We start from the raw sequence: 23,108 nt of genomic DNA, 5'->3' as shown, positions 1-23,108 counted from the left end.
ACAAGCATTACATTCATCTAAATTGACAGTAGGGGTGTGGCTTTTGTTCTGGTGGAATCATCGGTCCGTACTTCTTTCAAAATGAAGCTGGTGACACCCTTACTGTCTATGGAGAGCGCTATAGATCGATGATAACCAACGCAATTGGAAGAAGTTGATCTTGACAACATCTGATTCCAACAAGACGGAACTACGTGCCACACAGCACTTACAACAACCGATTTATTGCGAGAAAAGTTTGGAGATTTGATAATTTCAAGAAATTGTGACATTGAAGGGCTTCTAAGAAGTTGTGATTTAACATCATTAGATTATTTCTTGTGTGGATATTTGAAGTCATTAGTGTTTAGCAATGAACCAGACTCTTTTCAAGCTTTATAAGTCAATATTGAACGTGCTATTCATGACATACGACTTGATTTAGTGGAAAAAGTACTCGAAAATTGGGTTAATCGAATTCGTGCCTGCAAAAAAATTGTCGTGGAGGCCATTTGAATGATGTTATATTCAGAACTTAATAATATCGATTGTACTTCACACTAAATAAAACATTTGAATTTCCTACACAATTAGTGTGTTGCTTTGTTTTTAATCATATCACTCTTATTGGAAAACCCTTTACATATGTAACTTTATTTAAATTTTTTTTTTAATTTAAAATTTACATATTTAAATATTCAATTTAAGTTTGCTTTAATTTAGTAATCAAATGCTATATTTTTTTATACCGCGTTTTTTGTATAGTAATTAAACTTAATTCAAATTCAAAGATTTAACTTTAAGTTTTGATTTAAATATATAAATCTAAAGTAGAAACATTAATTTGTGTTAGTTTACACCTTTAAATTTATTTGTTTTACATATTTTTTAATATTAGTTTTTAGTTAAATAAAAAATTTACGCCTTTTATATATTTCTTTATTCTATTTAATTTAGTTATAATAAACAAGTTATTATATAATATTTTATATTGATTCCGTTAATTTTTTTCTTTGTCAAAACTACTTTAAACATTTATTTAATGCTGGCAGTATGGCAACACCACCGCAACGTCGGTGCTATGCGCCACCAACGCAAACGCATTGTGCTCCACACTCTGCTGCAATTATTGTTGTTGTAAATGCTGGTGGTGTTGCTGCTGTTTCCTACGCATAACGCGTCGCACAGTAGGCGATAATTGCCGCAATGCTAATTGAAACGATGTCTCGATGTATTGTTGCTTGGGGTTATGTTCTTTTTGTTGTTGTTGTTGTTTCTCTTCTGCTGCAATTGAATTGTTTTTCTCGCAACTCCCAGCTTTTTATATCTTTAGCGGTATGAATTCAGAGAGTTGGTGCTCTCACAACTACATGTGCATAAACATATACTTATATAGATATGTTTGTGTACGTAGCTTACATATGTATCGTAAAAATCATACTCGCACATTGTGGCTCCACGGTGTTAAAATAAGCGATCGCCACTCCAACTCTGGTAAGTTTGATAGTTTTAATATGTGTTTGTGTGAGTTTTGGTAGGGAGCCGCAGCACCACTACCAACACAGCCGGTGTGTCGCCAGCAAACAGCGAGCAACTTTGCCACATTCAACTGGCAGCAACTGAACACTGTCATTTAGTTTGTTTGGTAACTTTGTTATGCACGGTCGATTCGCAAGCTTAAGCCGATCGTGTTGTACTCCATACATACACTGAAATCCGATTAAATTTGTTTTGAAGTAAATTCCTAAACTTCACCATAACTTTAACTCTGTTCGAAATTAAGTGGCGTGCGAGAGCCCTTTGTTGCGTTGTGCTGTTACGTTAATGCAATTTTTTTTATCATATATTCCGCCCTTGTGTTACATTGTGTTTGTATAATTGTAGTGCATTTAATTTTGTTGTTTTTGTTTTGTAACTTCGATGACATCGGTTTGCAATCATCACCGTTGGCCGGTGTTTAACTTTTCATTGTGTGTCTCTCCAATTTGATGGCCCTTTAATTGTCGTTATTGATTAACAATTTACATTTGACGGCCTTTGTGTTTGTGTTTGTATTCGGTGCTTCTAAAGTGTTTGCTGTTGTTATTAGAGTTGATATACTCTGAACATTATAATAAAAGTAGCTAGAGCCGCAGCGATCAAAGAACAGTGTTTATTGAGATTTTCGTTGCAAACATTTCTAATACTTATTGTAGTGATTACGTGTTTAATTGGTTTATGATTTCTGAGCTAAATAAGTTAGTGATTTCATTCACCAAAATTCGTATACGCAATAAAAAAAAATTTTAAATAAATAAAATTTAAAAGTAAAACAACAACATAAATTACACAATAGAATGCATATACAATAATACCCTTCACAAATAAAAAGATTTGCATACAAGAACTTGATTTTGATCGTTCAGTTTGTATGGCAGCTATATGCTTTAGTGGTCCGATATCGAGAAATGAGCAGCTTCTTGGGGAAAAAAGGATGTGTGCAAAATTTTAAATCAATATCTCAAAAACTGAGGTACTAGTTCTCGTATATACCATACAAACAGACGGAGACAGAGATGGTTAAAACGATTTAACTCATCACGCTGATCATCATTAATATACCTTCTGCTCAAGTATAAACGAGACTGGCTCAATAAAACAAAAACATTTATTTTATCCCCTTCAAAATAGTCACCATTAGAGGCGATACACATATGCCACCTTTTTCTCCAATCTTCATAACACTTCTGGTAGGCCGCTTTAGGTATGGCTTTCAGTTCCTTCTTCGAATTCTCTTTTATGACTTCAATCGACATACATTTTATAGGTTCTGCGATGTTCCCTTCCTTCTTATTCGGGTATTGTAACAACACATAGCACAACCGAATAGTTCCAGTTAATACGCTGAATTTGAGTTTAATTTCTAATTTTGTTGTTTAAAATGAATAAATAACAAATCCTTGTTGTTAAGCGGGTATTCTAGTCTAGAAGCATGAATTTCAGGTAATTTTGGAAGTGTCGTACAAAAAGTAATTACTATTTTTACTATCCATTTTTCTATTAGCTTTCTTTTATTTATAACCATTACAAGAATACATTAAAAAATCAAAAATATAAAAAAAGTAAAAACAAAAATTAGCAGCTGCTAAAGTGTAACGTCTCAAAAAGTTGGCGCTTGACCATACCCACGATTTCAGCCCTCCAAGCCATCTAAAAGGAAACTAATTATTAATTTAGAATAATGTCGAAATGTCTGGAACTAAGGAAAAGTTTGAAAATAATTTTTTTACGAAATTGCGACTGAAAAGTGTACCTTTTTTTTACTGTTTCGAATTTTTTAAAAATAGTAATTTTAAATTTTGGGATATGGCTCTAGTTCCATACATAGACTTATAGACTTGAAAACTCTCTAAAAATTTCAGTTAAATCTGTCCATTAGAACCTGAGAAATCGTGGATATCATTTTGAAAAAGCCAGTTTCGAGAAAAACGCGTTTATGGTTTCAGTTCTGACCGAACCAGTGCACACCGGGTCAGCAAAAGAGCTATATCTCCAAAAATAATTTGAATCCTTTTGTAGACATATACTTAAATAGCTAAACTTTGAAAATATAAAAAGAAAAAAAAAATTGATTTTTTTTTTATTTCTAGACTACAATACCCCATTATATATAAAAAAAATAAAAACTTTGTATAAACTTCCATTACAGTTTTTTTATTATTATTATTAATTTCAATTATTTCCTGCACTTACCTTTCTAGCGTCTAAACATTTCGTTTTTATAATGACAGCTGTTTTCGAAAATATTTTCACCTCTGCTTAATGCTTATGAAGTCGCCCTAGGATTGACATTTCTGCAAATGTTAAGGAAAAAAATGCATCAAAATATCAAATTTATTACAATCACATCACATATGCATAAAATCACTATTAAAGTTGGCAACGCGCGCATGCTAAATCAAATTAATTATAAAAATACCACAAATACATGAGAAAAGACTCTAATGAAAATCAAATCAATATATAAATGTCAAACTTGCATTTTTAAGTACGTGAACGCCGCCACGATCGTTTGATCTGTCTGCGCTTACACGATAGTGATCAACTCAAGCAAGCAGCGTAAAAATTGCTCAAATCGGCCATTTAGGCTTGCGGTCATTTTCATATATTTAGTATATATATATATACATATATGTGTGTACAAGCATATGTATGAATACATATATCACCTACTGTAACTGTGATTTCAACTTTATTCAATAAATTAAAATTTCTGCAGGTCCTACTCGTTAAATGCTATTATTTATGCAAATAAAAAATGTATTTTGAATTTTTTCCTTTTATTGTTTGAGATTTTCGTATGTTACAGCCAAATCTTCAACTTTGTTGCCTATTCATACACATAATGTGTGTGCTTGTAATTCATTCATTAAATATGCATTAGTTTTTCTAACTGATTTTTCGATTGTGTCATTTTATTACTTTTTAATTGCCCATATGCATTCGTTAGTGTTTTTTGTTATAACACGAACTGTGTATATTAAGTTTAACATGAAGTTTGAATTCTCAGAAGAAAAGATCGGTAACGCTATAAAGTATATATTTATATATATATAAAACTTAAGTTTCACGTTTTCTCCAGCGTTAGCTCCTAAACTACTGAACCGATTTTTATAAAATTTAGCACACTGTATCCAGTTTGATGCAATTTAAAAGATAGGATGGTTTATATCTTAATTATGCTATGTTAATATTAAAACTATTCATAAATAACTAAAAAAATATATTTCTTAACAACAGCATGTTTTATAAATTAAAAAAAAAAAAAAATTTAATGTTCGGTGAAATGCAAACACAAGTTCTTGTTACGTTCATTATTTTTATATTCTTCTGATGCAGCGTATATTAAGGTTTTTTCTACCAATATTACTTTTAGTTCGAATAAAAAGTTGAGGTTATGGATTATTATGGATCTCTAATTACACTTACTCTGCCCTTAAAACATTATAAATCAACAAAAAACATCATCGGCTCTAAAAAAAGAAAAAAAAAATTGGGTCGAATTCTGACAAAAGTGTCGAAAAACTGTCTAAACATATATTCATTTATATATATATATAAATATATATTCATAATCACTAACTTTAAATACACAAATTTTCAACAAACAATTCTAGCACTCTAACATAAAATAAACAAATCGAGTACAAAGTTTGTTTTACTAAAGCTGCTATTTGTAGAAATTGTGTAGAAATACATATGTAAATATTGCGTAGATTTCTACAAATGCCCTAGTCGACCTAACCCAACGTCACCTACTGCATTCAGTGCAGGAGATTAGTAAAAGTTCATAATGAGTTTTTCTTGTTCGGTTTCTCATAAACGAAAATGTCAGAAAGTTTCAACATTTGTATTTTTATCTTTAGCCGTCTGTTGCTCGCCATGATTTATTTCAATGCTATAAGAACCCACTGTCGGGAGATGCTTGCGACATGATCACTTCAACTGATCTGCAATGAGAATATGTAATCCATAGGGTGTGCACTGAACAGAGAGCAAAATATTTGTTTTTACAAATGGCACGAAGTTCTAATAAGAAAGTATTTTATTTAGGACTTTTTTTTTTTGTCATTCAACAATTTAGTACTCAATATTCATCATAGTAGTCATTTTTATACCCTGAACAAGGTATATTAAGTTTGTTACGAAGTTTGTAACACCCAGAAGGTAACGTCGGAGATCCTATAAAATATATATAGGCTGACGAGCTGAGTTGATTTAACCATGTCCTTCCGTCTATATGTTTTATATCGCGCTGAAATCTTGCAATCATCTTTTTCTCTCTCACATTTGTCGGAACCGCCGATACCGGACGACTATAGTATATAACTGCCCTACAAACTGAACGATCAGAATCAAGTTCTTGTACGGAAAACTTTTTTATTTTACTAGATATCTTCACATGCATTGCATGAATTATTATCCACAGCATTTTCATAATATCCGAACAAATTTTCAGGTTGGGCTACTATAGCATATAGCTGCCATACAAACTGAACGATCAAAATCTAATACTTGTATGGAAAAACTTTATTTGTGAAGGGTATTCTAGCTTCGGTGCAACCAAGTTAACGTTTTTTGCTTGTTTTGATTTGTTTAGTCGGCAATAGTTCAAAGACTAATCACATTCCTTTGCACAAACAGTTAGTTAACTCATTAGAACTAAACAATTAAACATAATTATAAATAAATATTCCTCACTCCGCGTACTTAAAAATAGATACTCGTATATAATACAATTTGCGATTCAATTGGAGTCATAAGATCAAATTTTCCACAGCTATTTTCTGCCTTTACTTCTAATCGATGCATAGTTGCATAAAATCTATTTATTTTCCTGTACACTTTTCACTCCACAATTGCTAATTAAGCGCTCAAATAGACTTGCTGTCACATTTTTGAAACAATTTCCATTACAATTCATTCAATACTGCACTTTTGTAAACACTAATGAGCTAAAAATATAATAATAAGTAAACATAAGTAAAAATTATTTTCATTAAATCGCCATTCTACTCATTAGCGCAATTTAATCGGAGTTTAAGTTGCGCGACCTTACCTACTTTTGATTAAACGGCAACTCATGTGGGGACACAGCTGTCGCGCGTACCAGTGACGAGCGCATCCGAGTGTGTGTCCATGTATAAAAACTAAAATATATAGTAAAATATCTTGTAAACACATGTATTTTCCTTCTATGGCTTTTGTCATGCTACGTACATATGTACATATGATATATACATGTATGTATGTAATGATGGATGTGTGATCATAAATGGAGCTAATTTTACTAGCAACGCCCGGCAGGCGTAATAACTGCATACATTAACGTAACGTAATAAATAATCGTTGTAAATATTATTCACGCTGTTGACTATCCATAATCCCTTTGATATAGCAACACAAAAAATATAAGATAATAATCACATGTTGATGTATTGATCGCACATCAAAATAAATAAATAATACAAAAAATCAATGCAACAACAATTGCCGCTTTGTACTGTGCATTTAGCAACAAATACCATTTACTAAGTTGATGTCTTGAAAAATATTGTATTTGCCTTTTGCTATTTACTGATCGTCCAAGTCGCTGATCAGTCAGTCAGCACGGCATGGCAATAGATCGTGAATCAATCAATAACAATCACAACAACAACAACTTGGCTATAATTCGCCAATGGCTAAGTTTATAACACCACTTCCCAACAATTGCCCACAATTGACCCACCACTGTACTCCGCTCCACTCGTCGGCTACTCGTGTGTCGGTCGGTCTCATGGCAAATGTTTTCCTTAGTTATTATTGCATTTGATATTTTAGTGATCTTCACTGCTATTGATCGTACGAATTTGCTGTTACGTTATTATTTTCTGTTCCCATTATATGTTTTCGTATTTTTTTCTCGTTTGTGTGATGAAATTTCATTTAGTATTCAGCGCTTGTTGTGCACAACTGGCAGACTCAGACTTTCGACGCGGCTTTGTGTGAGAATGCTCGCAACTTGTCCGTTGCACGCTCATTGATGCGTGGTGACGGCGCTTTGAAAGCATTTGCTGGTGCAAGTTATCAATTTTAATAACAAAAATAGAACAACTGTAATAATCATTTTGTTTTCCAATATTATTAACGGTTTGCTGACAATTGCCCACTAATCCTGTGTTATATAATATTACACGAGTATAATTTCAATCGATTCGGCATGAAATTATGGCGCGTGCGTGTCTCCAGCTCTACGAAAGTAAAGCAGTGCAAAAACGGGTGAAAGATAAAACGTGATTTTTATCATGACACCTAATTGTTTTCTCATTCAAATGTTGCTTTAGCATTTTCTGTTGTTATTTGCGGCTATTTATGCATATGCTATTGTCTTCTTAGTTTATTGTTAGGCTTATAATGCTCCCAGTAACTTCTTCTTCGAACAAAATCAAGCCTATAATCGTTTAAGTCCGGGAATTCATATTAGTGTCTTTCTTCACTAAACTTTCTTTTTTTATACCCCGAACAGCGTATATTATGTTTGCTACGATATTTGTAATATCCAAAAGGATACGTCGGATACCCTATAAAGTATATATGAGTATATAAATCTATATACAAAATGATCAGCATGACGAACTGTGTCGATTTAGCTTCTGAATTCAAACTAGTCCCTCAGTTTTTGAGATATCGCTCTAAAATTTTGCGCATGTTGTTTTCTCCCCAAGAAGCAGCTCATTTGTCGGAACCACCAATATCGGACAACTATAGCATATACATAGCTGCCATACAAACTGACCGATTCAACTCAAGTCCTTGTATGGAAAAGTTTTTAATTCGGCCAGGTATCTTCATAAAATTTGGCATAGCTTATTATCTCTGGCATCGCTACAACCAACGAACAAATCGCTCTGATCAGTCAAATAAAGCATATAGCTGCTATACAACTGTTCGATCAGATTAAGATAAAGATCTAGATCTCTTTATACCCTTTTAACATATGCTATAAAAAATGCAGCTGCGAATAGTACTATAGCTTCGGTGCAGCCGAGGTTAATGTTTTTTCTTGTGCCTTTCTCTATATGAAATCTCGAAATCTTGTAGAATTGAAGCAAGTAACTTCAGTTATCAGATACACCTAATTCTTCGAAATAGAGTGGACGAATTCTAATGCTTACGGGCTCTTATCACTATAAAGCTCATAGCGTTGTCCATCGTGATCTTCAATCCGACAAAAATTTAAGATCTCTAAAAAAGGTTAACTTGGTTTAAATATTTCAAAATGCGGCTGAACTTTACTCTTAGTTTCTGTCGCATGGTTTTTCTACGTTCTTTATGTTTACAACTATATAAACTTATTGACTGCTTTTAATATATTCGTTCAGAGTGAACCATAAGTTTCAATCATTTAATGAGCGGTGAAGTTGTATCTTTAATTAATAAGGATTCGGTAGAGTAAAGTCTAAATATTTAAAATTGTTTGTGCATAAATTAGCAGGTCTTTTAACTTTTATGATGTACAACTACTTTATCAACGTTATCGAATAAAGCCATGACCCTACTAACGCACTTGGATTTGCCTCAGAGAGCAAGAGCGCGCTTCGAGTGTGTTCTCTTTAGCATCTACTGCATTTGATTTTGTCGTAACCATGCATTTAACAACCCACATGATTATGTTAATTAAAAAATCAGAAACTAAATTCCGTTAACTTTATTTATTAACGAATGGAAGTTGAAAAAACTTCAAAGTAAAGATTTTCTTTAATTTCAACTTGGCGAAAGGTCAATGCTTCTATCCCAAATCAATGGCTTTTTACATTTATGAAGAGATCGTTGCATAGCAGTCTTATCAATGTGATCGCTACTTTAGTGTAGGTTGGCGTTCAATACGGATATACGATTAATGTAATTATGTTAATAAGATTTGAAAGTTGCTTATGAGCCAATTGGTTAATCACTCAGCTTGAATCAGTTAAAGGCAAAGTGAAGTAATGATGATCGATGTGTTGCTTATAGTATTTTGGCTAAAACTATAAAATATCGGCAGGCTTTTTGTTGTATTTTTCGAACTATTATTTTTAAGTTATGGCTAATTTACGTGAAATGAATTAAATAAATCAATAGGCTGATTTACAATTGCAATCCAGTACTTCCACCGAACTGCATAAATGCAGGATGGCTTTGGTCGAAACAGGCATTTCTAGCCTAAGCAAAGGCAATCTTGAATTTCTCATATTAACTTCGAAGATTGTAAAATCGCAATTTTATAAAGACTTGGGTTGAGGTTGTATCTTCGTATTAAACTATGCTCCCTTTGCAAGTAACGGTTGAACAATAAAAGAGACAAGATCAGGATAGCGATCCTAAGTCCATTTAATCAACTCTTCATTGTTGAACATAATCATTTACAAAAATATTTCTAAATCTTTTCGGTTGGTTGTACATACAACAAATAGCAGGGTTCTAAAAAGAACATTTTAACCTCTATTTATGTCAATTTTTTAATATAGCTAATATCGGTAAATTAAACCCTAAATTATTCAATACTTAAAGTGTAAAAATGAAATATGTATTGTTAAATCCGTTATCCACCTGAGCGCCGCTGGTCGTTGTCAATCATTTCGCTTTTTTTTTTTTCCCAAGCAAAAATTAACTACCAACAGTTTTATAAAGAAATGTCAACATTCTATTCGCGAATGCCTTAAAAGTGTTCAATTTCCGTTTTTTTAATTAAACGCTCTATGTATTTGGCAACAAATACTTAGACTGACCGCGCCGATCGTCGCCAACTTCGTTGCGCGCCGTTAACCTAAATGTTTATATAACTAACTTATATCATACAAAGCTTACATCAAAGTAACAAAGAGTGAATGAATATACAAACAACCACATTGAAATGAGTTATTACACGTGTATGAGCAGGTAGTAAGCGTGGTGGGTATGACAGCAAATGACGATCGTTTACGAATTCGCTCCACGCGTTGCTTTCATGCCGCCCAAACTTATTAGAATTTCCGCAAAGCCCACAAGTGACAACACTGAGTACTTGTGTACGCCTGCTTGAGGTGTAACTAATGTTTAGAATTTTATTTAACGTTTCTATCAGCTTTTACTTGTCATACACAGATTTGTTGTTGTTGTGCTCGTAATTTGATCGGTGTATTTATGATGCTGTGTCGCACATATGGCGGATTTTATTGTTGCGGCGCAGATATATATATATAATATTATACTGTATATATTAGGGTGTTTCTTAAATTAATGTTTATTATATCTGATTTCTTAAACCCGCAGCGATCTTGATATCAATATGCAATGATATCTCTCATAAACATTAGTTCCTTTTAGAGTCTTTTACATTTGTCATTTAAAATGTTCATTTAATTTCTTTAAGAAACACCCTAATGCATGCACCCAAATGTCCATTCGCTTGGGCGCGTTGTGCGTTGTGCGTTTGCGCTTATTCGGTGTTGGCCGTTAGTCAAGGTTATGATCATTGCAAGCGGCTTTTGCCACTTGCTCTTGGCTCTTAGCTTCGCACACCGCGCTTGCTTTGAGTTATTAGCTGCTGGCTATTTACCTTTTTGCTTGGCGATTTTTATGTATTATTGTCTTATTGTATTAACGTATGTAAGTGTTCGACGCAGTGCGGAAAGCAAAAGCGCTATTCTTACTTATAGTTACTGTTGTTGCTGTTATTATTGTTGTTCTTGTTGTCATCCACTTTTGCCGCTAGCCATGCGCTGTTCTGCTTGAGCTGTTGGCCCAAAACCGCATTAAAACCATCTATTGTTGCTCTAACCATGAAATTTGCTAAATTACTATTACAGAAATGCAAACAAATGCGAATTCAATTCGGCGCAACAATGACACAGCAACAACAACAGTAACATAAACTGGTGCTTTTGGTAGTTTTGCTTGTTTTCAAGTGCGAAAATAAAAGTTTAATTAATTAAAGAATAGCTACATGTAAATGTAGTTGAAGTAAAGGATTTAGGAATAAAAGAAAATGCGAATAATTCAAGCGACTATAAAATGGGCGCGTTTGCTAATTTCATGAATGAAATGCAGTGATTTTAGAACTTTATAAACTCACCGTTAGAAGAATAGTAGTAAAATCGTGCAAGTGCAACGAAATTATGTAGCGCAACAAAATTTCGTCACAACCACAATACACAGATCGTCGCCATAGTGACAATATTGCCACATGGTAACAAATAAAAATTGTTTGAAAACATTTGATGCTCATAGAAATTTAAAAATAATAATAATAATTAGTGAAGTACTATCGAAAAAATTTTCAACTTATTTTTGCAACTAATAATTAAGATCTTGTAAATTCCATAGCTAATATTTTCCACTAGTCTTGGAATGTAGAAATTTCATGTCTCTCTGAAAAAACTTCACTCCTTTGACTGCCTCTTGTTCTAAGTATGTTATAGACCCATATATACCAATGGTTACACAAAATAAATAAATATTACTTTCTGATTGTTTTTTAAAGTGTATAGATATCGTTTTCTTTACATTACTATTTAGAAAGAAAGCATAAGAGATATTTTACTAAAGCATGACAAGGAATATCTCATCTATTTATGTATATTGATGAGCATCTTCAAAAATTTTTATTTCAAATATCGTTGTTTTCTGTCGCGATTTTGGTTATAAAATGGATAGACAAGGCTTGGGAAGGGACACCGTCTGTTCAAATTAAACAATCGTTTTTGTGTTTTCTAAAATACAGAGAAATTAGTGGCCTGGACCTTGTAGAAGATTTTTTCTTTTTCCTTGAAAGGAAACTTATTTTACTTGTACGAACAGACTATAGCACTTTAAAGTATTTGAATCTGGCAATTTCGAATTTATATATTCGAAAATTCGAATATGGTAATTTTTTATTCGAAGATAGATTATTCTATGCCCAACAAAAATTTGAAGTGGGTAGATTATATTTAGTCAATTCACGTGTCTAAACTGTTCTCACTGCCGTTGGAGATTTATAGCAAAAACAGCTGTTTTTGACTAGCCGATCGAAGCTGTGGCTCGCTACAACTCTGATAGATTGGCTTCGACAGCCTCACTCCACATTACTCTTAATTTTTTTATTTTATTTTTTGCCGTTTTCACTTATTTAATTGATATTGCTTTAAGTTTTTACTTTTTACTTTATTTGTTTGCTTAATTTTTTCATTTTGACATTTTGTAGTGTCAAGATCAGTGCGATAAAACAAAATGTTCTAAGCAGGTGGCGCTAAATCAGACGCACAGGGAGATTTCGAGTATATTAACTTCAAATATCCTCAGTGAAGTGTCATCTTTGTATGGCGAAATCATGCTAAATCTAGTAGATTATTGAGAAAGTCCACTCAACAGCATAAATTTTGTGATTAAGTGTAGGTCGGAAAATGGTTTAAAAAGCAAGCTATTTATCAGGGTTTAATCGTAATAACCGTAGTTGGTATGGTTTCTCAAGATATTGGTTTATGTAATTTAATATTTATATATGAATTTTAGTGAATGACAAAAAAATAAAAAAAAACCATATTTGTAAAGTGAAAATCACGATTAAAAATCTTAAATTAAATTACTGAGCGGTAAAAATATACAAAAAAAAAAAAAACAAATAACAACAAAATACCCGAATATAAAACGGTGATTAAACAAAATCGAACAATGCTGGTATGAAAATCATTAGTAAGCGAAATTCTACTCACTTCTTAACTAAGTGACAATCCGATTAAGTCTACAAAATTCACAAAAATGTTTCTGATACCGAAAAAATTCGAACAAACGCTGCGCGCATCCCCCATACAGCCAGCGACGCCGGCACAGCCTGGCTCTGGCTTAAATCCGGAATTTCATAGAGGCTGTACCGGCAAGGCGCACGCCTGTGGCACGCTGAAATCGCGTTTAGCTGCCAACAATAACACCGGCACCAACAAAAATGGCGTTCATACACAACCTAATGCAACGCTTTCTACAAAGTCTCATCCGCGTAAGAACAGCATCAGTTCGGAAACAATTAGTGATAGTGGTTCCGAGAACTCAGCATCCTGGCATTCAAACGATTCAATGGTAACACCAAATGGACGCACAACGATAGATAGCGCCTCAACGTCAATCACACAAAAAGTTAATGGCGCCAAACCAGCGCTCGCCAAAAAACCAACGCTTAGCGCACACTCCAAGGAATATGCGGTCGCTATGGCCAAAGCGCTCAAAGCTGTCGATACACCGCGTTCACCCATGTTAAGCGTTAAGCGCGTGCAAAGTCAACAGCGTAATGCAATAGCACGCACTGCATCACCAGCGTCCACCACGCCGAGCAGCTTTAATCGACGCATGCGTTTGCACAGCGATGGCGATCACTCGGCTGAGAACAGTCTAGCGAGCAGCGCAAATACTTCAATGACGGCTATTAATAGCGCACAGCAGAGTACTTTTGAGCGCACGCAGAAATATCGCAGTTTTCGTATAACGGGGCGTAGGCACACTGCAGCTGCTAGTGTAAATATGAATGCGCGTCCCCCTTGGAATAGTGGCGCCGGTATGCGCAACAATAACAATATGTCGATCTACTCAAGTCACAGCGGTAATAATAGCAGCGCCAGTGGAAGCGGCGGCACTGCTGCGTCCTTTAGCAATCGCAGCTTTCGCAGCTCGCTGCGTCGCAGCACACGCGAAGCACTCAACTGGCAGACAATTTGGGAACGTTCGTTGGCGCTGCGCGGTTACGGCGCCAATAGTGGAGTCTTCAAGAGCTACGATGAGGCTATAAAACAGCAGGTTTGACTTATTAATAATGCATATCCGGTCAACTATTCACATAGATAATTATAAACCGGTTCAACTAAACTAACCCAAATAATTATAAATACCATATTAGCACATCTAATATTACCGTTACATGTCAGTTAACCTCTTTTTACCAAAAAAAGAAACTGTCCCTTACAGCGCGCTTTGTTGCGTTTGTCAATGCAATTTTCGCTTTGCCCGCGGCAAGCAATCTGATACTTACCTCTACTGAGTGCCACAAACTGTCCAACCGTTAAGTTGAGTTAAACGTCAGAAATTATGTGCACAATTCGTCTTTTATAGTTGTTTTAATTTATTTAATTGCCGTTTTCGCCTTGTAACGTTAGACGAACGCCGCGTACGCCCCGCTTGTTACTCGTTAACTCGAATGCAACACTGCAAAGTTAGACAATGTTGCATGTGTACGTATGCTTGTAATCCCTTGTGGCAATCAATTGTGACGCGATCACATACCAACAATTCAACATCATAACTCTTTACTCTTCAATCATACATTTGTAGTTGTTCTGCCGGCATTCGCTTAGTTGTTCATATAGTTTTATTACTGTAAACACACATATGTATGCTTGTCGTTCTTTATGTATTGTACGTGATTGTATGTTGCATTGCGTAGGTGGCCACGTCGCTACAGTGCGTAAAGCAGGAAACTGAAGACGCATGCCTTGCGCTATGCTCTATCGGTCACATGTGCCATCAAGCCTATCAATATTTACTCTGTAAACGCATTGTATATTTAATTATTGTTATGCGCTCGTTTTGTTGAGGACTGTATAAGTTTTTATTGGAGTTGTTGCCGTGTAGTAACAATGCTAGATTTGCTTTTAATAGGCTCATAAAAGAGTTATTAAATAGTTGCATGCAACATACATATATGAGTAGAGTAGTAATAGTATAGAAGCCAGTTTATTTTCATATACTTCTGTGAGAAGTCGAAGAAAGGTCATGTGGATCAAAGTAAAAATCATTTGCAGCGAACTACAATCAATTGTTGCACTCTAAACCTCTAGAAAGAGCAGCCACAAACTCAAACTTTTTTGGCACTATATTGGACGCCTGCGTCAATGGACTTCCGCTTTTATAAAAAAAGCTTTTTTTAAGACTGCTTCTTTTACCAGTCTTTTCTTCGATTTATTGTTCAAATTCTTCGATCTTCGATTCCAAGTTATCAAAAATTATACTGGAATATATCAAACCGCTATAAAAACCTTACATAAGATTTAGATATCAGTTCAGGAAGTTTTTGCGAAAGATGTAGCATCTTGGGTACAAATACTAGCACTTCCAAAAATCCCCTCCAGTTTCAGATCCTCTTTCTAACAGTAGCATCAAGCTTTCCGTTAAATGAGCTTTTTTTTTTGGATTTGCTGTCTCAATGCTATTCCAAATCAGATCAGAAAATCAGAAATCAGAAATCAGCAGATCAATTGAATTACAAGTTTTTGTGCTGCTCCACCAAAATCGAATTCAGATAAGGTTTTTTATGCCAAACAATTTTTTTCTTCCACAATTATTGCTTCATTCGTCTGATCTGTTAAGTCGTGAATCCTAGATTTAGTAATTTTTACATCATTTTCACGGCTGTTGAGTTGTTGTTTATAGCCTAATCTTACAGTTGAGAACCAGCTGTCTGTCTGTATTATACTCGTAATATACCCGCTAAAGCATTGGGGCGCTGCATTACATAATCTGGTTTTAGGTATGGACCCGAGGAGAACTGATTCGCCAACGTTGAATATTTTTGAAGCAAAAAACCAAACTTAGAACCATAACACATCTTTGTATGTGCAGTCTTAACTTTTAAATCGTCTTAAGATTCTTTATTTACTTTTAAATAATATTCATATTAATAGTATTCGTAGTGGTTGATTTCCCTACATATCAATTTGATTGATCGGTTAATTGTGCGCACTGCCATCGCACTCCACCGTTGATTGAAAATGCCAATGTCAAATCGTATTCATATTATTTTCAAAATATTTCTTATACTACAAATTTTTATTATACATAAATAACTGTTCAAAGCTTGCGTAAATTTGCCGTTCTACTTCAACCAACGATCCTGTCTTTCGGTCGGATTGACATGGCTTCGGTCTGATGTAGGCAACATTATAATAATAATGCTTGAAAATTCATTAATTACTCCGACCGCGATCAATATCAGCAGACTGCCTGTCTGAAGAATTAAGATTTTCACCAAATTTGGCATAAGTACTAACAGAACGAACGCGGCGATTGTGCCACACTATTTATTCAACGTGAAACTGATTTTTTTTATTCCAGCAATGACTCAATCAACGTTGTCTTTAAAGCAATAAAGCTTAATGAAATTAAATAAAAATCTCTTTGGCGTGGCATTGCGATTAAAATCGTATTTATAATTTGCTGCAGTGAAGTTAAGTGCCAAACGCTGGCAACTCTGCCACGGAAGAACTACGCTCTGGGTGTGTACTTAGTTATGCGTGTTCGGTAGAGCGTCGGCGGGGCCGCGCCGTTGCTAGCAATTTCTGGTATGTCACTCAAATCACACATTAAGTGCGTTTCATTTATTTTATATTTATTTATTATTTACTCGTGTGTGGGTGCTGCACAAATACCAATGTATTAAATCATTCACTTTAAGAACATACACTTACATACTTTTTAACACACGAGGGTCGTTCGATTAAACTTAGTTTTTTGTGTAAGAAGTTTCCATTAGCTTAATAGTTTCGGTGGATGCGGGCAGGTAGACCGTTATGGAATTCAGTGTATTCTAAGATCCACGTTTATAGCTGAAATTCCATTTCCTTACTTTCTTTGCTCTTAAGTGAAAGCTATAGATCCGTTTTTCGCCCACAGAATAGAAACATCAGATCGTGCTACAGTTGAAGTCCGGGACACTCGGCACCGATTTGGAACATGACTGAGTCGAAGCTTACTATCTGCTTAGTTATACTTAAAGGTCAATTATCTGTTAAAATGGTCATCTTCCATCTAACAAAAATCGAGTTTTTGTTTACAATGATGGATCCAAAGTGAGCTATAAGATAAAAGCTAAGCTTTTGTCATAGGAGTTCGACAACTCTATTCTCTTCCTCTCACGTTTCAATCAAAGAAGATCCGGAAAAAGTTAGAGTAATAAAGTATTTACTTTTTACATAGTATCACTTTAATAGAACCTGTGACGTTATTGTGGTGTTTGTCTAAGTTTAACGCGCTACCTAATATAAATTTAAGTCCGCAGAAACTTGTACTATGACGGAGCAATTTATAAATTCGCCAGCGTCGTAGTTTCTCGTCACGAATCCAAAAGGCATATATGACATTACGGGACCTAAGTAGTTTTTTGAGCAAGTGACCATTAGCTTATCGTTTAACAGTAATTGTAAACTGAATAAAATTGAAAATTATCTTAAATTATAAACTAAACGAGGGAGTTTAAAGTCTTAATAGCTACTAATATTGACAACACGTACTGAAGAAACCAATGACTTATCAAGTCGCCCTCACCATATCATCATATAACGATTCGCCTAAATAGAAGTCAGTGCAAACTTGCTGTTGTTGGTTTTTACTTCCTTTGCGGCATGGCACCCTACCCATGTTCGGTCGCTGTGTCTGTCCAATTTGTTTGTTGCGGAAGTTTTCATTTACTTTATGGCCATAAGTTCTTCCTTCAGAATTATGAATATGCAGATAGTCGCACAAGAATAGTATGACTCCAAAAAATATCCAACAATAATATAATAGCTAAGCAAACAATGAAAAAAGTTAAGCTATATGTGGTTGTTGTACACAAACAAACAAAAAAACAATTACTTTGAATGAAAATACATTTTTTCCTGCTGCGGCGTTTCTCTGTAGTCGATGCGCCTTGCAATTTGACGTTGTTGTGTTATTGTTGTTGTCACTTGTTTGTTATTGTAATAAATACAACATGTTGTTGACATGTACTCAACGTGAATTGTGCGTCAAGTTTGTGAGAAGTGAGTAAAACCATGCCAAGAGGTGCTGGCGGCGGCAGCGGCGTCGGTGTTGCTTGTTGATCGTGTTCGCCTTCGTGGCGTTGTTGTTGATTGCTGACGCTGTCGTTGACGTGAACGTCGTTGTAGGTGCTGCTTATGACGCTGAGGGTGCAAACGTTTGGGACTCGGCTTGTAGTGTGTTGCATTTGTTGTTGTTATTGTTTTTGTAAGTACGTGCGATTAATTATCGGTATTGTGGCAATGCGCACAACAACTACTTACCACTGCTACACACGCCCTCCTCCACCTTGTTACCTATACAAATATTGCTTTTGTTTTTGTTGCTGCTGCCTTTGGCTTGAGTCATTGACCTGTGTCGCGCTTATAACTGCATAACTCGCACCAAATACACTGCCGCGCTATGTCGCCGCCGATGCGCGGCCTCACTCGCGGCAGCTGTAGGTGCATTCATGTGTGTATGTACATATGTATTTAAGCACGCGTAACCTATGTATATACATACATAGTTGCAATATTTATTAGGGCCTCCGTGCCGCTAATGGCTTTGCCAGACTGTCGAATGTTTTTTTTTTTATTCGAGCTTACGCACATACACATATACACGAATGCTTTGGTGCGTTCAGCTCCCTTCGGGCGGTCGTGCGTCAAAGCATCGCTGAATACTACTTCAAGCAGTGCTGGGCTGCCTTGAGCGCATTATCGTTAACTGAAGTAAAAATCAAATAAAAAATATACAAAAAAAAAACACTTGCGCCTTCGTTGAACCGCCACCACTTTCTCCCTTCGACATACATACGTAATTCATCATTTTGCTTAGTTCATCGTGCAAGTGACAAATGCGTATTTTTTATGTAAATAAATAATTCGTTTTGCAATCCCGTTTTTTGTCATTTTTCAAATGATTTGTTGTTTTTATTGTATTTGTTATTAAAATTAACTAAGTTACAATAAATCACAAACATGAATTATCAAATTTTGTATTTTCTCTCCATTTAAACTAATTAACCTCAAAAGCGAAAGTACTCAGGTTTCATGTACTTATGTATGTTTTTTATTGCTCAAGTGTTGGTTTTATGACCTTCGCAACTGCGTCATTTCCAAATTCGTTTTTTTTTTTTTTTTTAATGAAATACAAATAAATATATTCGTAGGCAAGTGACTTGAAACGATACCTCCTCTACCCGTTAAATTTTGGGTTCTATTAACTATACTTTAGTAACCTTCGCTTTAAGAACTTAACCTCCGTTTCAGTACGCAGCGTTTTTCTTATGAAACACTTTCGTCTACTTTTATTATCAAAGTCAGTGTATTTCAAGTTTCCTTTGTTAACTTAACCCCAATCCATTACTAACATTTTAGAGTTGCTCTTGTTGTATCGTGTTCAATTTGACAACCAGGTCGACTTTTCTTGAACCATAATTCAAAGTTGCATAACAGTTTTGAAGACAGTGTCTACTTTCAGGAGCATTTTATTAAACTTGAATTCACGAAAATGTGTTAGAAACCAATTCACAGTGGTTTCGTCTATAGGCCGAAAATAAAAAAACTCATGTCAAAGAAAGGAACGAAAAAGTAATAAAATTGTTTCTAAAAAGTCTAAAATTTCTTAATGACAAACCGTTTTTTTCCTGGAAATCTAACGAGTCTTTCTAAACATAGCATTAAAGTTGTGATCACTTATTAATTTTTTAAACGCAATTGAACGGAGAGTGAATATTTCTCAACAAAATTGAAGTTCAAAGTGGTCAGGCGAGTTATTACGAATTCTTTTTAATGGAATTTGAAGTTAAAGGCATTTAATTTATGCTACAAAATGAACAAAAACTTACTTGTGTTGTAGTTATTTTTAAATTCATACTTTAGTTTACCGTATTTTATGCATTTTATAAGCGTCTTTAATATGTTTACATAAAGTTTTAGTTGTGTTCCCCCCCCCGATTACCCCATTCATTTCTTTTGTATTTCAGTGTATTTTTATATGTCTTAAGGTAATAAAAAAAGTTAAGCGTAGCTGCCCTAATTAGCCTATATGCGTATAACCTGCAATATATTAACGTCGTCTTTTTCATTCAAAGTCATATTTGCTCTGTTGTTGTGCTGTATTTTTGTGCTAATCCTGATATATCTGCCGATATTACGTTAATTGATAAAAATTTAATACTCAGAGCCTCAACTTTGTTGCAAAACATATCTTCGGATTGCAAGTTGACCAAGAGGACCACAAAGCAGCTGGTTAAAATATCCCTAATTTTAATTCCCTCCATCGGTGCATAAAATTTTACTTCGTGATTTTGAAGTTATAAAACAATCCTTTGTTCCGATTGGAGAGCTTTCTGAAGCAGTTGCTAAGGAAAGTATTAAAAATATAAAAAGAATCCGATTACAACGTACACGGAAAATTACACGCATCGCTTCAAATACACATGGCTTTTAAGCTCTGATCCCTTCATTACTGGGCAACGAAAACTTACTTATAACCACAAATCAACCTTACTAAAGTCAACTACTTTGTTGTTCGTTTTCTACTTACCATAACCTTATTTTTCTGTTATCACAACATTTTTGAGTACCACCAATCATGGCGAATATTCTTGAAAGTGTGTATTTTACTTTTGTGTTGTATTATTATTAGCAATACCACGCCCGGTTTCCTTTAAAATAAAAATAATAATAAAATTGATCGATCCATTACTGACTGTCACTATGGGAGCTATACGATATAGTCGTCCGATGTGCCTAATTTTTTAAAAATATATTTATCATATTTTTATAGATTTTTGGTGAACATTTCGAAACGATATCTTATCTAAGTATTTATAACCGTGGCTCCCATGCAAGCGAAACCACTGTGCAACGTTGGATCCACAATAAGATTGGAGTAATATACCGGCGATGTCAACATTTCTATATAACATTTATTTGATTTCCAGTAAAGTGAGCAAACATATAAATATATTTGAGAGTTGAACCCTCAGTGGGTTTAAGTTCCCTTATAAAAAATATTACAACAATATGATGTAACCTTACAGTCTTTAGTTAAGATTCAAAGCAATCATCAAGTGACAGTTTTAATTAATCTACAACAATTGTTTCAACATTTTTCGTCTTAGCCTCTTTTCCTTAATACTACGAAACCCCCTTTCATCTGCGCGAAGTGTTTGTCATCACCTGTCTGCTCAAAGTTAGTGCTGATGTCAGCCGACGTGTGTCATTTATCATTTCTTTGTCACTTGTATTTTTCACATGGATGGTGCAATACTTAGTATACCATAATTATGGTATGGTTATGGATACAGTAAAATTCATTGTGTTTTTAAAATGAATTTAATTTTTTCTATTTTTAAATGAATGAGAAAAAGAACTCATTCTAAGATTTTCAAATGCTTTGAAAACTTTTCAAAACTTAAAAGATACTAATTTAAGAAGTAATTAAAAATTATTTAGATTTATACTGATAATATGACTTAAGTTTTTGCTGCATGTATATCTCAGCTTTTTCTTAAATTTATGCTTTTATACTGAGCTTATCCCACCAGTTTCTACCAAGAAATTACCACTGAAATTACATATGAAAAGCTTGATATAACTATGCCTTCATAACTATGTGTAATCTTTTTGAAACTAAGTTCCAATTCAAGTGTGGTCGTGTCAAAAACCTGCACTTAAATCCACGAATATTTAGACCGTCTAACTGACGATCCAATCCATGATCGGTAGTTTACATAAAGAGTCAGAGTCACAAGCATTTTGCAAGTAACATAAACATATTCAGGATAGGAAACAGTATTTCGGCTTACCAAAACATATTAAGAGGCTTGGTTGTAAGAATTTTGAATCGAAAGAGAGGTCCTTTATGGCATTCAGAAATCCTATTATACAGATATATTAGTAGATATTACATATCATGTTTGCCTAATCGTTTGAATCCAAGCGAGTTATAACACAACTTTTTTTCCTGCAAGAAAGTATTTTTTTCATTGATTTATCAAACATGCCTCGAATATACAAACATATGTTAGCAAGATAAATCGAAAAACGTGTTCAAAACTACAAATAATATACTGTTATATTCAGTACCAAAACTTTTAGGAATGTAATTCATTTTGGCTTCCATAAAATTTCAAAGAAAGAATCTTACAACATTCCTTACACATATTTGTCTTCAAATGTAGTCTGAAGAAAATTCTAAAATTTTTATTCGCTATCTATTGTTGAGGCACGTACGAGGGTCCATGAAACAATAACACACCAAAATAGTCTGATAAATAGGAGCTGTAATTTATTACCCCAAGCACCCTCAACGCTAGTGATTAAAATGTAATCAATGCTGTGTTAAGGTAGGTACGCTGTTGAACTATGAACTGTGCATAAGTTCAAGTGATATATTCAATACCTAACAACACGCGGAGTAGCACTCGCAGCCAGCACGTGCAAGCAACGCGTACTTCAGCGATTCATTCGAGGCAACACCACATATGAGTGCGATTGCATATATTTATCGTTGCGTTGCGGCAATCACTTGAATTATTTACATATCCCGAATAGCAACATCAGCAACAACAATAACAGACAACTGCAGCTTCTTGCGTACAATTTTCTATTTTTGGCTAATAATTCGGTATGTTGTTGGTTTGCATAGACTTCACTTACTTTAGGTGAGCTCCCGGCCAAGTCAGTCAGGCAGTGTGGTGGTAAGAGCGCGTGACAATTCGCCTGCGCTCGCCTAAAAGGCGTACGGAAGGGTACCAACGCCAGGGCGTAATTTGTTATGATGGAATTCAGGCAAGAAAAGAACTGTGAGGTGAATAAAAGCAGACGACGCGTTGCCTT

At 34.5% G+C, this 23,108-nt stretch overlaps 1 protein-coding gene across 7 annotated transcripts in view; it reads left to right on the top strand.

Annotated features, from left to right (window-relative positions):
• The window catches only part of Mhcl (Myosin heavy chain-like), a 129,157-nt gene that overhangs the window by 20,919 nt on the left and 85,130 nt on the right, over nucleotides 1-23,108 (top strand). Inside the window, exon 1 of one of the 7 annotated variants that reach the window (XM_070109726.1) lies at nucleotides 13,046-14,283. The exons of 5 other annotated variants lie outside the window; for them this stretch is intronic. In XM_070109726.1, the coding sequence (XP_069965827.1) occupies nucleotides 13,258-14,283 (1,026 nt within the window). In that variant the 5' untranslated portion in view covers nucleotides 13,046-13,257. Of the gene's footprint in view, nucleotides 1-13,045; nucleotides 14,284-23,108 lie in introns of those variants that run through there. One more of the 7 variants, XM_070109746.1, reaches the window with a different exon arrangement.

Source organism: Bactrocera oleae, chromosome 2, assembly GCF_042242935.1.
Source record: "Bactrocera oleae isolate idBacOlea1 chromosome 2, idBacOlea1, whole genome shotgun sequence".
NCBI classification, from domain to species: Eukaryota; Metazoa; Arthropoda; class Insecta; order Diptera; family Tephritidae; genus Bactrocera; species Bactrocera oleae.
This window is presented reverse-complemented; position numbering and strand designations above follow the sequence as displayed.